Source organism: Cicer arietinum, chromosome 7 (genome assembly GCF_000331145.2).
Source record: "Cicer arietinum cultivar CDC Frontier isolate Library 1 chromosome 7, Cicar.CDCFrontier_v2.0, whole genome shotgun sequence".
Lineage (NCBI taxonomy): Eukaryota > Viridiplantae > Streptophyta > Magnoliopsida > Fabales > Fabaceae > Cicer > Cicer arietinum.
In genome coordinates, this window is record NC_021166.2 from 15,600,908 (window position 1) to 15,615,754 (window position 14,847).

At 30.6% G+C, this 14,847-nt stretch overlaps 1 protein-coding gene across 1 annotated transcript; it reads right to left on the bottom strand.

Moving 5' to 3' along the window:
• Nucleotides 1-9,474: 9,474 nt before the first annotated feature.
• On the bottom strand, nt 9,475-13,968 carry LOC101509028 (probable methyltransferase PMT23). Its single transcript, XM_004509266.4, has 8 exons — nt 12,583-13,968; nt 12,213-12,362; nt 11,641-11,911; nt 11,378-11,488; nt 11,105-11,279; nt 10,642-10,899; nt 10,310-10,504; nt 9,475-10,207 (listed from the first exon to the last, which is right to left on the bottom strand). Exons 1-8 carry the CDS (start codon nt 13,774-13,776, stop codon nt 10,015-10,017), a joined length of 2,547 nt encoding a protein of 848 aa, XP_004509323.1. The 5' UTR covers nt 13,777-13,968; the 3' UTR covers nt 9,475-10,014.
• Between the last annotated feature and the right edge of the window lie 879 nt (nt 13,969-14,847).

A 14,847-nucleotide genomic window follows, 5' to 3' on the forward strand; every position in this document is an offset into this window, starting at 1 on the left:
ACCTTTGAGGTTCTGTACTTTTTTTTATTCACAAACACACGCAAATAATAATAGTTATAATAATAATAATATAATTAATTAAAATTGATAAAAATCAATAAAAAATTATATAGATTGACTAAAGTTGTTAGTAACATTTAAATTATGTTTTTGAGTATGACATTTAATCGACATACTCTACATTTTTTTGACATTTTTTTCATAATGTTCATTTTAGTTTTAATGTGAGTACTATTGGAACGATTTTTTTAATTCTCCGCATTTCAATTGTGATATATTGTTTTACCTTCATACGGGACCAATATCCTTCATAGGATTTAGGTGAAAACTCTTCTTTGTAGATTTTGAATACATTGACAACCTTGCACATGTTAGACAGATGTACTAAATAGTTTTGACGATTGTAAAAACATGCAGTTATGATATGTTAACAGGGCATATGTAGAACCTGAAATTTCCTACTGTCACCCCATTTTCTTTGAAGGTTGACTTTAAAATGACCAATTGGCTACACTTCTCTTGGGTTTAATGTTTCATGCACCATGAGAGAATAACATTCTCGGTCGAATTGCATGACTTGGTGGGTGTTAGACTTATCAATTTAATATTTAATCTTGTCTATGCACCTGTTTGTGTAATACTGACCAGAAGCTAATGATATATGATGTTATTGTCCCTATATTACATATAATACCCCCAATACATAGTAAGTTGATTGAACCAAATCGATGATTGGGAGATTGTGTGTACCCTTGAGCACTGTGTTTATTGACTTGGAAAAATTGGTTGTCGTGTGTCCTAATCGTCGACCTTGAGAATATGTCATAGTCTACTACTTTGGGGATACTATTGACCCGTCTTAAAGCCTCTAGATTTGTCATCTTCATTTTGTTGTGGTAATATTTGAAGGATGACTCATTCAACGCATATCTTGTTATGAATGAGGTAAAAATTGTCGAGTATTATAAAGTGATGAGTGGAAAATATACTAAGAAAAACTTAGATCATTATCTATATAGACAACTTTTTTTGAGGTTCCTTGTCCTTGAACTCTCTCATGAAATATTGTGCAATGTGTTGGATGCAATACACATGTGTTGACGAAGGATCATGTTAGCCATTACTTGGATTAGTATAAGCATTTTTAGTGGATTCATGTCTATATGAAATCAAGCAAACATGGACTTGAGGTGTCATATGCCTTCTCAAATTTTTCAAAAAGATGCTCCCAAATACCTATTGTCTCACCTTCCAACAAGTGCATAAACAATGATAGTTATGTTTCTATTCCCATCCTATGTAATTGCTAGTAAAGAGTCCCTTTGTACTTGTCATACAATCAAGTTCTAGCTATGGAGAGAAGTAGTTTACATAATTGGAACCATGAGATACAAGGAGGAAAAGCCTAGAATAGTTGTTTGAAATTTTTTGATCCCCTTAACAAATTATTATCATAATATGCAGGTGATACTTTCATTTTCACAATAGTTCCTCGAAGAATTTTTTGCATGGCCAACAACCACCTTGGAAGATAATTGTAAGACATCTCCCAATTTCCATAAATCTTTTCGATAGCCTTATTATTTGTCATCCATTCCTTTCTATAGGTGATTGTGTAGTTGAATCGTATCCGAATATGTGCAATGATTACTTTCACTGTAATTGACGAGTTAACTTTCAAAAGAGACTTTATACTTTCACATATGACGTTAGAGTCAAGCTTGCGTTGATCCCGTGACAAAAAGGAATTTGTGCATTTGTGGGGCTATTTCAAACGGCTAGTCACTCATTGCTTACTTTTTTGCCTAGTGAAACCTTGCATTTGAACAAGCATTGTGGATTCACACATTTAATTACATACTTGTATTGATCAAATTGCACAACTCAATTGGTAGTGGGAATGAATGGACAATGATACTTATCTCTTAGGTACTAGGTTCGATTCTCACAGAAGGAAAACATTCACTATTTTCTATTGAGAGGAAGGGGTGAGAAGGTTGTGATTAACAGTGCTAGTAACAGTAATAATCCAATGCTGGTTCATTAGAAGACATACCAGATTCGGAGGATTGATCAACATACTTCAAGTTTAGGTTACACATGTGGAATGGTGGATCGTATGTCGTTGCAACGAGATGGGGTTTTGGCTCTAGGTTATCATCGTCATTTTCCTCATTGAAGTATATTTCATCTTCATCTCATCAATTATCTCTTCTTAGTCAACTAGTGTAATATATGGTTTAGGTTGAGACGGTTCGTGTTCAGATGGTTCTTGGTCAAAATAGACCAAATTTCTCCTCATTCTCCACACAACACATTTATACTTTTTCACTCTTCAACATCTACGTATTCTTCTTCGCTCTCACAATTTTATTGTGGTCTAAATTATTTTATTATGAAAGGATGATAATCACATATTTGCGCTACAATACATTCAAAACTTTATGAGTAATTCTTTATATTTTATGTTATATGTTTTATACTATGCTTATATATTTTATATTATGTATAGTATATAATTCGTACTATATTATACTATTCTCTATAAAATATTAAACTCTCATCTTTTAATGTATCTAAACTTATAAGGTCATAATTTTATAGGGACTCAAAACATATTTAACACTTATTTTATACTATATTTATGTTATACTTATGTTGCATTTTTTTTTTACAGAATTCGTCTCAAAATTTAAGAACACTTAGCCATAAATATATTGCACCAAATTCTCTAATGATTCCATTGTTGAATCAAGCCAAGTTCAGTAATGTATCACATATAGAAAGTTATAAAATAGACAATTCACTTTTATTTCTATAGTTGAAAGATGGAGACTTGAAATCCACATGTTTCATCTTCCAACAGGTGAATGTACCATAATGTTGAAAGATGTTGCATTGCGAGAGATAGGACAATACAATTGGAGTTCAACGTGTTTGACAATACTTTACAGAGAACTGTCTCATGCATTTGAACTTGGTGTTATGTTGATTTGTAGATGTACACATCTACTTCAAACTTGGACATGGTACCACATGCCATTTATTGCATCAATAAGTAATCTTGAGCCACATTTTCCATTCACAAAAAGGTAAATATCATCAGTTACTATAAAAAAAAAAGGTAAATATTATATTTATAAAACTATTAAGGCTTAATTGCAATTTTGATCTCTCTATTTTCACCAATTTGTGAAATTGGTCCCTTTATTTTAAATTCAACAGTTTTGATTCATCTCTTATATTTTTTAACTAAAAAGTACTGATGTGATATATTTTAAACGATGTCACATATGATACGACGATGTTGAATGATTAATATCCATTAAATTGCAATAAGACTCTCTAAACACTTTAGTTTCAACTTATGAATTTTTTTTATTTTTTATAATTTAATTAATAACATATAAACAGTTAATGCATGTAGATGGTTCTACATTATGAGATTGTATGTCACGTCATTAAAAATATCTTGAACCACTATTTTTTTAGTTAAAAAATTTAAAAGAGAGACAAAAATTATCACTTTTTGAAATAGAGAGACTAATTTCGTGAATTAGTAAAATTAAAGAGATCAAAACTATAATTAAGCCAACTATTAATTAATTTACTAACGTTCAAATTTCTTTTTGTTGTTATAGTGGAAAGAGTATGAAATTTAGTGATACTCCTCATTATAATACCTAAAAAATTGATCACACGGGCATTAACAATGTAATATATTAAAATATTAATTAATTTATATTATTTTATTTTTTCTTATGCATTCGTTACCAAAAAAGCTCTTATGCATCTACTTGATTTATTTCTACATAATAGAAATGCATTAAACAGATAGAGTGAAATTACAATTTAGACTGCCACAAGAAATACTACATCCACTAAGGATCATGGAAAAATACCACCAAGGAACATGGACGTTATTCTACAAATAAAAGAGAACAAAGAGCAAATGAATGAAATAAATATATTCTTCATGGTCAACCTATGAATTTAAACAAAGCTATGAGTATATAGTTTGGTTTTGCAAAAATTTCAAACAATTTGTTTCTGTAACGAATCAATTAATCGATCATTTATTTAATAACATGTATCAACAAAGTTTCCATATTCCAAACTTTGAGAATCTATATACTTTGTTGAATCAAATATCCAACTAGACTCAAGGTGAAAGTAGTTCTTCCACATCACTCCCCCCCTCAACATCCTATGATGTGGTACTGGATGTTCCCTTCGAAATTAATTTTATCACAACCTTTGTAGATTTTTTTTTGTTGAATTTTATCAATTTTAATGAATTATATTATTATTTTACGTTTATTTGTTAATAAAAAAAATCGTCAGTACAAAATTCCCTTTTCAAAAGGTGATTTCTTTAAATTTAAAAAATAAAAACAAAATTAATATGAAACCGTCATTGCAAAAAGAGACGTTCTTCATGAAGTCTTTTTTGCAAACAGAGATCTTCCTCTTTTTTAAAAGTAGAATAAATCGATATATATTTTTTTAAAGGGAGTAGATTGATAATTATTTTTAAAAAAAGGGTTATTCAAAAAAAAAAACTGGAATGAGTACATATGTTTTTACGTTGAGTGATTATATTACTTAGATTAGCAACGGGAGTCCAATATGTTTAGTGGCTTAAATCATGTTATAGTGAGACATTTTTCAAGGAAAAAAAATACAAGGCTTATAAAAAAAATGTTTTATTGCATCCAAATTTAAAATGGACTTGATATTGACTAATTGAATTAGGTAAACATCTATAACTAATATGTCATATTATATATTCATAATTGAATTGAATATTTTTGTCCAAATTTTGAGGTTTAAAGTCTAAGTTTGGATTGCTTGGCCCTTAGGCCGATCTCGTAGGTTAAATGCTTCTTTTAATGTTAATATCTAAGATAATCAAGTTTTTAAACTAAAATGGTTAATGTGACTTTCAGTTAGAAACAAATCATTTAAGATAATATGAATTTTGAAACAATTAGTGACTAGACTTTACTTACCTCTCGATCGAATTCCAAATTACTAAAACCCATTTCTCTTAGAAACTAAAAGGTTAATACAGAAAAAGTTTATCTTTAAAGTTAAATTAGAATTATTAATCAATGTCAAATTCCACATGTACAAGTGTAGTCTTATTAGGACTTAGCCTAAGATTAATATATTAAGTACGAGAGTCTCGTGGGGTGAATACCAAACGACTCTTAACACTTTGCTAAAAAAAAAAAGATTTTTTTGCATACTTCTGATGTGTAAATACTCTTTTTTGAAGAGTTACTAGACATCTGCTTTATTTTTAGAGATAAAATTAATGTAATTGGATTAAATGATTTTTCCTCTAAAAAATTTATCAATTCAATCTGCAAGCATCCCCTATGTATAACCAAGTGACCAATATCAAAACTAGCATATTTACACATCGATTCGTCAATTAAGTTTAAAAATTCAAAATCTCTCTTTAAAAAAATCATAAGACCCCTTAATATTAGATTCCTATTGAAATAATTTTTTAACATATTATTTTATTATTTTTATGGTCTTAAGTGAGAGGCTCACGAACATAATGTTTTGTTAATTTAGAATTTTTTATTTTTTTTTAAAAAATTTTCGAAATTCATTTTTCTCAGAAACATATCAAAAAAAATTAAAAATTATTTTTTTCTCAAAAAATTTTGTGAGAAAAATCTAAAAATAATTTTTATCAACAAATTTTAAAAAGTGGATCCATAAACCCCACTTAACTCACAAATTTTTTGGAGTTTTTTAGCTTTGAAGGCTTCCTTTTAAAGGCCTTAATAACTATGAAATTTTTGACCTCTCTAGCATGTGAGTTTAAACCAATAATTAGTAGACTTATAAAACTGACACCTATATTCACATCATTTTACTATTATTTTTTGGTTAAATTGGGAAAAACAAATGATATGGAAAAAACATAAAACAACAATAAATAAGACAAAGAAACTTATCGAACTTTACTATTTTTAAAAGATTATGTTCATCAAATCACCATAATTAACGTTGTTAAAATGGACCAAATCCGAGAAATCTAAATATAAATATGGTTTAGGCCATGGAAATTCGGTTCATTTTGACCCAAAAACTTTTTTTTTTTTGCATAAAAAAGACTAATGACCATGCAAAAAGTAAAGGGAATAATAGGTTTTAGTTCAAATATACCATGATTAAACAATTTCTTAAATCGTGTATTAGAGTATCACAATGGTAGATTTGAAGAGTAAAACAAATGTTAAATTGTCTTGAAGTCTTAATTTAATTGACAAATATCGATATAAATTATAGGTCAATTGATAAATATTGTTGTTAGAATGAACGTTTTGTCTTGAATTTCAACCTAAAATTATGTGAATTAATTAAGTGAAATTTATCCTCTCTTTTAAAATAAAAATCCTAAACTGATAAATTTTAGAATTAATGAATATTGATAAGAATCTTAGAAGAACAAGGAGCAGATATAAGTTGCAAAGCTTATTTTTCACAGGTAGATCATGATGTAATTAAATAATAGTTGTTGATAACAATTTTTTAAGCTGCCAAGTTGGAGAGATACAATGGTTAAGTCAAAAATAGCAAAATAAACAGTGTATAAAACACCTACTTTAGAATTTTAATAATAGGTCCGTCGGGAAAAAGACTTTAGCAGTAGCCAGTAGCCAGTAGGGCTGAATTGAAGTGTTTTTATTTTCTTCCTTTTTTATTAAAATTGAAGTGTTCTTTATAACCAAACATCTAAAAAATATACAATTAGAATTAATAATAAGATACGTTAAATTTCAATTGCACACATCTAAGACTAATATCATAGTTTAATCTATTCTATTATTTTTATCATGATTTAATGTGTTTTTACGGTTTAAAAATATTTTTATCTTACACCTAAAAAAAACTATTTTTGTTTTGTATTTCTTAAAATTGGTATAAAATTTAATTTTTTCAACAAAAAAATTCAATTGTTTGAAAAATGGTTTAGAGTACTATCATTATTGCTATCTTTAGACTAAACTTACAGAATTAAAATAAAATTGAAAAATAATTTGAGTAATGAAAAGTGTAATTTAAATTTTACATTAAAAAAAATTATTTTTTCACATTTTTAGGAATATAATATTTTTTTGAAAATGTTAACAAAAAAACACCATTTTTTCCCCTTAATTTTTTACAAGAAAAAATTCAACCCTCCTTTACCTGAATGCACAAATTTAGCTCATGAAAATTGACTTATACAAAAAATGTGTAATAAATAATTACAAAAAGGCAATATAATAAGAAGAAAAAAGGTTAGGGTTTGCATAAAAGGGCAGCGAGTGAAGCTAAATTATTGAACATTGTGGTTGTTTCCAATCTCATTCAAAATACAAACATGTTCTGGTGGCGGCGGCGTTCACCATGAGACCTATAGCTTCTGATTTTACACAAAAACTCCTCCCTCTAAATATCATCGCCGCCAACACTAACTCTCACCTCCAACGAACCTCTTCCCATTTCTTTCTCCAATCGTATCGCATGGCCGAAGCCACAGCAACCACACATACACCCGCGCCGCACCCGATCCAACCCCAACCAAAACCCAACGCCGAGGAGAAAGAGGTTCCTCCTCCGCCGGAGAAACCGGATCCCGGTGATTGTTGTGGTAGTGGATGCGTTCGATGCGTTTGGGATGTTTATTATGATGAGCTTGAAGAATATAATAAGCTTTACAAACAAGGGGATCCTAACCCTAAATCTTAGTAATATCTTTCTTTTTCCATTCATTTCTTCAATAATTCACAATTCATAGATATCAAGTCAAATATTTGTTGTAAATTTGTAATAATATGATATGGTGTTATCTAATGTATTTTAATAGTCAACAATACCATTCATGATTTCATTTTTCTTGTATGATCAAATTTTTCTTGTCCTTTTGAATGTACAATGATTATTTATTTGGTAATGTTAATGCTGTAGCAGATCTAAATTTTGGGAGGATAAAAAGACATGAAGATGAGTTTGTTTGTTAATTGCCATAATCATATGTATAAACTGCTTTTATAATAATGTAATTACAATGTTATCCTTCGTTATAAAGCTGAAATTAGAGAAAGCGAATTTTTTTAGGGTATATCATAAATGTTGTCCTTCCTTTGTTTTAGCATTGCTTAATTGATCATTTGATCCCTGGCCCAATACATATGGGTTAAGTGGATGCCTCTGTCAATGCTTATATAAACTATTTGGAGTTTTTAGTTCCTTAGAGCTCTTATAGTTCTTGGGGTTCGGGAACTCCTACAAATCTTTTGGCTTATTGTTGAAAATCCATATCCATATACTATAATATTGGGTTTGGGTTAACTTATAAAACGTTCGTAATTGAATAAGTTTATGATTCTTCATTTTAAAAAAGTATTTTCAACTATATGCTTGTATAGGTAGGAATGACTTAGCATTGCTTACTTCTCTGACTTAATACATATGGGTCAAGTGAAATAGCTCTTTCATTCAATGCTTATATCAATGATTAGGAGTTTTTAGTTCCTTAGAACTCATATAGTTCTTGGGGTTCGGGAACTCCTACAATTCTTTTAACTTCTATTGTTCAATATCCAAATGTTATAATTCTGTTTTGATTAGCTTTATACTTGCAATGAACGTTTTTGGTCGAATAAGTTTATGATTCTTTGTTTAAAAAAGCCTTTTGCAAGTATATACATAGATAGGTAGGAACGATCTAGCATTTGCTTACTTCTCTGACTTAATATATATGGGTCAAATGAATAGCTCTATCAATCAATGCTTATATAAATGTTAGGAGTTTTTAGTTCCTAACATTTATAATATATATGGGTCAAATGAATAGCTCTATCAATCAATGCTTATATAAATGTTAGGAGTTTTTAGTTCCTTAGAACTCGTATAGTTCTTGGGGTTCGGGAACTCCTACAATTATTTGTTCTCTATAATGTTGAATATTTGGTTATACTAACTTTTTTACTTTTGATTTATAAAACGTTCTCAACTAAAATAAGTTCAATAAGTTTATAGTTGTTCATTTATAGAAAGGTCAAGTTTATTTGTTTATGTAGGAATGATGGTGTTTCTGATATCTGAGCCGTGTGCATTTTGTTTTAGCATTGCATACTTATTTTCCCTGTCTCAATATATGGGTTAAGTGGATGCCTTGTCAATGCTTATATAAATGACTGAGTTTTTAGTTCCTTAGAACTCGATATAGTTCTTGGGGTTCGGGAACTCCTACAATATTTTAAGGTACCAAATATTTCTCTCATAATTGTTTTGCACCCTTCTATCTCTTTTGCCTGACATGATGCCATCAAAGAAACACAGTTTTCAAGAGGAACTAATAAAGAGCCAATGCCTAAATTGGCAACAATTGAGGACAATTAAATTGACAAAACATTCAAACTAAATATCAAGTATTACAACATGATATGGAAAGGACTTGGACTAAAGATGATGCAAATTGAAATTGAACCAAACATAACATTGCATAGAATGAGATGCCGATATTTGAAATTGAACCAAACATACATGATATGGAAAGTTGAATGCATTCTACTGATATTTGTTTGAATGCATTCAACTTCTCCCAAACCATCAACAAGGTTATTCACATAAAACAAAAACCGTAATGTGAAATAGTTGAAGAAACAACTTCTATGCAACAGAAATTTCTTAAGTTACAAGACTATTATTATATCTGTTGGCCAATGTTTCAATTATTTAACCTAGCGAGTCACTAGTTCTTATTGCAAGCATCGAACAAAATAATTGGACAACGTTGGAAAACGACAAACTACAAATTCTATAACTTCTTAACTGTGTATTACAGTATCTCCTGTTTTTGCTGCTTGAATGGTGTACATCAATAGAAGGGTGTCGAGTTTTCCTGACAACTGTTGCGCCATTTAAGGCTTGTGACAGACCGAACCCCATGTCACTGCAAATGCTTTTGTTGTTTGAAAATATAAAATCTTAGATTGAACATTAAGAGTTGGGTCGCCAGTAACCTTTCTTGGCACTGAGTACCCCCTCTTGAGTTTTAGATGTTATTTCCCAATTCAGAGATTTCAACAAATTCTCCACTTCGTCAGTGGCACTAGGTTCGTCACGGATAATCAAATGACCTCCTGGTCTTACTATCCTATCAACCTCTGCTATAACAGGAACAAGCTTGCACCTGCAAAGCCAAAACAAGATAATTAAAACAAATCATTGTGGTGCAAATTCTTAAGCCTGCATGAAAAAATGCTAAGAACTTAAACAATACTTTCGTTTATACCTTGTCTTTAGATTTGAGAAAAGATGATCTGCATGAAGTAGATCATAAGTTCTTGGATATGTGCTGAAGGATTCACACCAATCATGGTATATTCCAATAAGACCTCGTTCATAGATGATAGGAAGTGTATCTGCTGCATCCACATTCACCACATTGAATACCCAAACAGGAAGATCCTTCAAAGCTGCTGCAAATCTACAGAGACATAACATGACTTTGATAATCACCCCTTCAACATCAATGATTCAATAATATCATTACTAATACTTGTTATAGAAACTTCATTATTAGGACTAAAACTAAAAGTATATTTCATAAAGTTGAAAGCCTACCCTCCATAGACAGCTCTCATGTCCATGACATTTCTCACATTAGACCAACCAACACCCATGTTGGTAAGCTCATCTACAACATTTTTCCAACGTTCACTATCTGTTGCGAAGTCTTTGGAAGATGGTTTTCCATCCTCTGCATTGTTTAACCAATATGGGACTTTCTGTAGTCTATTAGGCCAAACATCAGGCCATTTAGCTCCTCTTTCAGTTTTGTCAGCAGGCAACTTGTGCATGCAAGCTTGTAGAGGTACATACCTGTAGTATAACATATTTGATGAATAAATCAAAATGAGAAAGAGTTGTTACATTGTGCTTTTCTCATGTTTGCATGTTTTTTTAAAATTAATTGCAGCCATTTTAACTGCATTGGTCGTATTTATCTGCAGTTTTTCATAATATTAAGGATTTTGTAATGTAAAATCATGTCCTCAGCCACTTCTTTCCAACAAGAGATATTTACCAGGCAGCATTTGGATCATCATCATCTTTGCACATTGGAGGTTGGCTTTTGTCTCTCTGTTCATAGCATTCGTTTGAAGTAGTTTTGCGAAAGAAGGCAGCACCAACTTGATTCAGAGTATCATTTTTTATGGTCACAAGATCCCAACACATGGACTTAGTTAAAGATGTCATTTCTGTAAGAAAATAGCAAAATATCAGCATCTATGAAAATTCCAAGTTATTATTCATTACTACAACATAACAAAGATAAGATATATTATATATATCATACGTTTCCATATCTCCACATCTTCATCAAGTGTCTGGTAGACAGGAGTAGCAGACCATACAAAATAACCACCTGGTCTAAGAACACGGTTCAATTCCAAAAGCAACAAACCACCTATAACATAGTAAACAAATATCTCAGTAGCCATGATGAATGCAACTATGACATTACTCCCTCTCTAACAAAATATAAGCAAAAAAGTACATGTATCTGAAACAAAATACAAGAGAGTAATTAATAAAAAGGTGTTGTATAGTGAGATCAACCATCTTCATGCCAAGGTACGCGACACCGTGCGCAATGTATAAGATCAAAGACGCGGCTTGGAAATTGCAACCTTTGAGTACCCATGACAGCAGATATGGCTGGTATCCCTCTCTCAAGTCCAAACTGCACCTGTGCTTCATGTTCATCTTTTGGGGCAAATGACATAGCAAGGACATCTCTTTCAAATAGGTAACCTCCAAAACTACCAACCCCACATCCTACATCCAATATCACCCTTGTATGCTTCCCCCATGCAATACCAGGCTCAGCCTGCACAACAAATCAACCATTCTTTTCATTAATTATGTGTGAGATTACACACTTATATTATATATACCAACAAGAAAATTGCAGTCACAGTGACGTTGCAAACTTCGATATTACACAAAATGCAGACAAATGTGATTGATCTAGCCGCAATTGCAGTTGCAATGTCATTGCAAGACCTTTAAAAAATTTATATTGCAACTGTATTTGCAGCTGCGGACCACATTTTAAAACTAGGATATTAAGTAGTAACTACTATGTAGTATGTATATCATATGGTCTAATTAAGAAAAATAACCATTACCTTTTGAAGAAAATCAATATAATGGAGAGCACCATGAATGAACTGAGTGCCACCTCCTGGAAATGTTAAGAACTCACCCGTCAACTTCACCCAATTTTGGTGTCCCTTCACCTCAGCTAGTTTAATGTGTGGTACATTGTGGTACCATATCTGTTGAAACACATAGTAAAGTTTTTAATTTTGAGAAACTTATTAATCTATATATATATATATGGAGGATAGACACTTCAAATTGAAACCATATTTGGTGTGAGTGTTAGTGACATGTATGATGTTTATGTCAGTGTTTCATAGTATTTATAGTATTTATGAAAGGGAATATGTAGTAGAAGAAATGGTTTAAGTATTTGTTTCTTTGAAAGAAAGCCACCTTATCTCTACTACCAGGCCATGGAACAGGTGTTTTGTATCCTTTAGGAAGTGAAACCAAGCAAGTTGGTGCATCCTCAGGGCAATGCCTCTCTCTATGCTCATAATGTTTTCTATGTGAAGTCTTGAGATATTTTTCATTATCCAAACATGGAATATAATCAGCATCAGCTGTGACTTTGCAAATACTCCACTTCAAATCTTGCCCTTCTTGATCATCAACACTACTACTGCTACTGCTGCTGCTGCTACTACCTGATTCATTGATATTTTGTCTCTCTTTTTCGCCTCGAGACTCATCTGCTTGTGTGGACCATTGTTTCTTCGCCTCCTTCTTCGCTGACTTTCTCCTCTTCTCTGGTTTAGCCTTCTTTTGTGTTTCCACCTGACTCTCATTATCTTTTTCTTTTGACTTTTTCTTTTGTTCTTTTTCCATGTTTTCATTCTCACCTTTCTCTTCTTTCAATTGTTGTTCATTCACTTCATCTTCATTACTCTTAGACCCTTGATTATTATCATTGTCAAAACTTTGAACATCTTGTTGTCCACCCTTTGCATTTTGGTTTTCATCTTCAACAACATCCTTGTGATTGTTGTCTGCTTCAGACACTTGAGTACTTTGCTCATCTTTCTCAGACACAGCGTTTTTGTGATCATTGTTTGAATTTTCTTGTTTATGTTTTTGAGTGAATGAGATTTTACCCTGTTGGTCATTGTTGTTGGTATTAACAGCATTGTTTCCATCATCAGTTTTGATAGCATCATCAGGTAGATTACCAGGATTGTCTCCAAACACAGGTGTTTCCTTTTGATCTTGGCTTTTGGTGTTGGTTTCAGATGTGGATTCATCTGCATTGTTGTTTGTTGTGGTATCAGATGTCGAATCATCAGAATTGATGATGTTTGTTGTGGTATCAGATTTGGTGGAATCGTCGGAATTGATGTTGTTGTTGTTGTTGTCGTCATTGTTTGTTGAGGTGGTTTGGTCATTTTGGTCATCATTGGAAGAAAAATCGTTAGCAGAGTTAGTATTATCAATAGCAGAACGTGTTTTAGGTGAAACAACAGAGTTAGATGATAACATCCATACACCTAAGACACAAAGTGCAATAAAGACTAATGTTGTCAAAGTTGAAGTGTAGGATGTTGTTGATGATGGTCTTCTGTTGTTACGTGACTTGTTAGGAAGTGCCATAGGTATGATTTGTGTTAGTTATGAACAAGGTGGATTGGTGAGAGTGAAATTGATAGAGAAGAGAGAGAAAAATGTTTGTTCTTTTAAGTTGGAAATTATCAATGATCCAAAAGAGACGGAGTAGGGAGTTTGTTTAAGACAAATTTGGTTACTATCTTAGGGAAACATGCGCTTGATTCTGCTCTTTTTTTGTTTTTGTTTTACTTAAAAAATCATATTAATTCGTTTAAATTTAAAGACTACACAACACAAATATAAAGTCATTAAAATAAACAAAACTAAATCTCTTTGTTTATTTTGTCTTCCGTTACTTCTTTTAAGGTCTCGTCTTTTCTTAATCAAGTTTTTTCTTCTTTGAAAAATATAAGAATTTTTTTATTTAAAAAAAAAACAAAATTTTCTGTAAGTAACTTTTTCTCTATAAATTTGATTTGAAAATTAACGCACCGATCAATTTTAATTTTGAAAATTCAATATGTATATATTTAAACAAAAAACTTCAAATTCAAAATTTTTGAAACAAAAGAAATTGAAAACAAATTTATATATAAAAAATTTTAAACAAAATTTCTAATATAAAAAAAATTGAAAAAATTTAATAAATGCCGTCAAAATTTTGATATAAAAAAAACTACAAAAAAGTTTACAAACAAAATATTTTTTTACGAAATTTATGTATGTAAAAAAAATTCTGAAATGTAGAGTCAAATAATTTTTTCTAACTTTTATATTGTCTACAAATATATTTTAGAAAAATCATAAATGATAAAATATAAGAAAATTGAATTTTGTATCTTTATAATTTAATTCGTACCTTTTCAATATGTTAAAAATCAAATTTTATCCATTTTATTCTCATTCATTTTATGGTAAAAAAATTGCTATAAATTGTATTCCTTAACAAAATGTTCGGTACTTAAATTTTCTTCTAAAAAATTCGATACACAAATAAACACTACCAGAAATTGTATTTTTAAAATTTTCGATAGTGTAATTTGTGTTATAGAAATTTCAAAGCACAAAATTTTCGATAGCGTAAATTGTATAGTGGAAATTTGGTCAACAAATTTT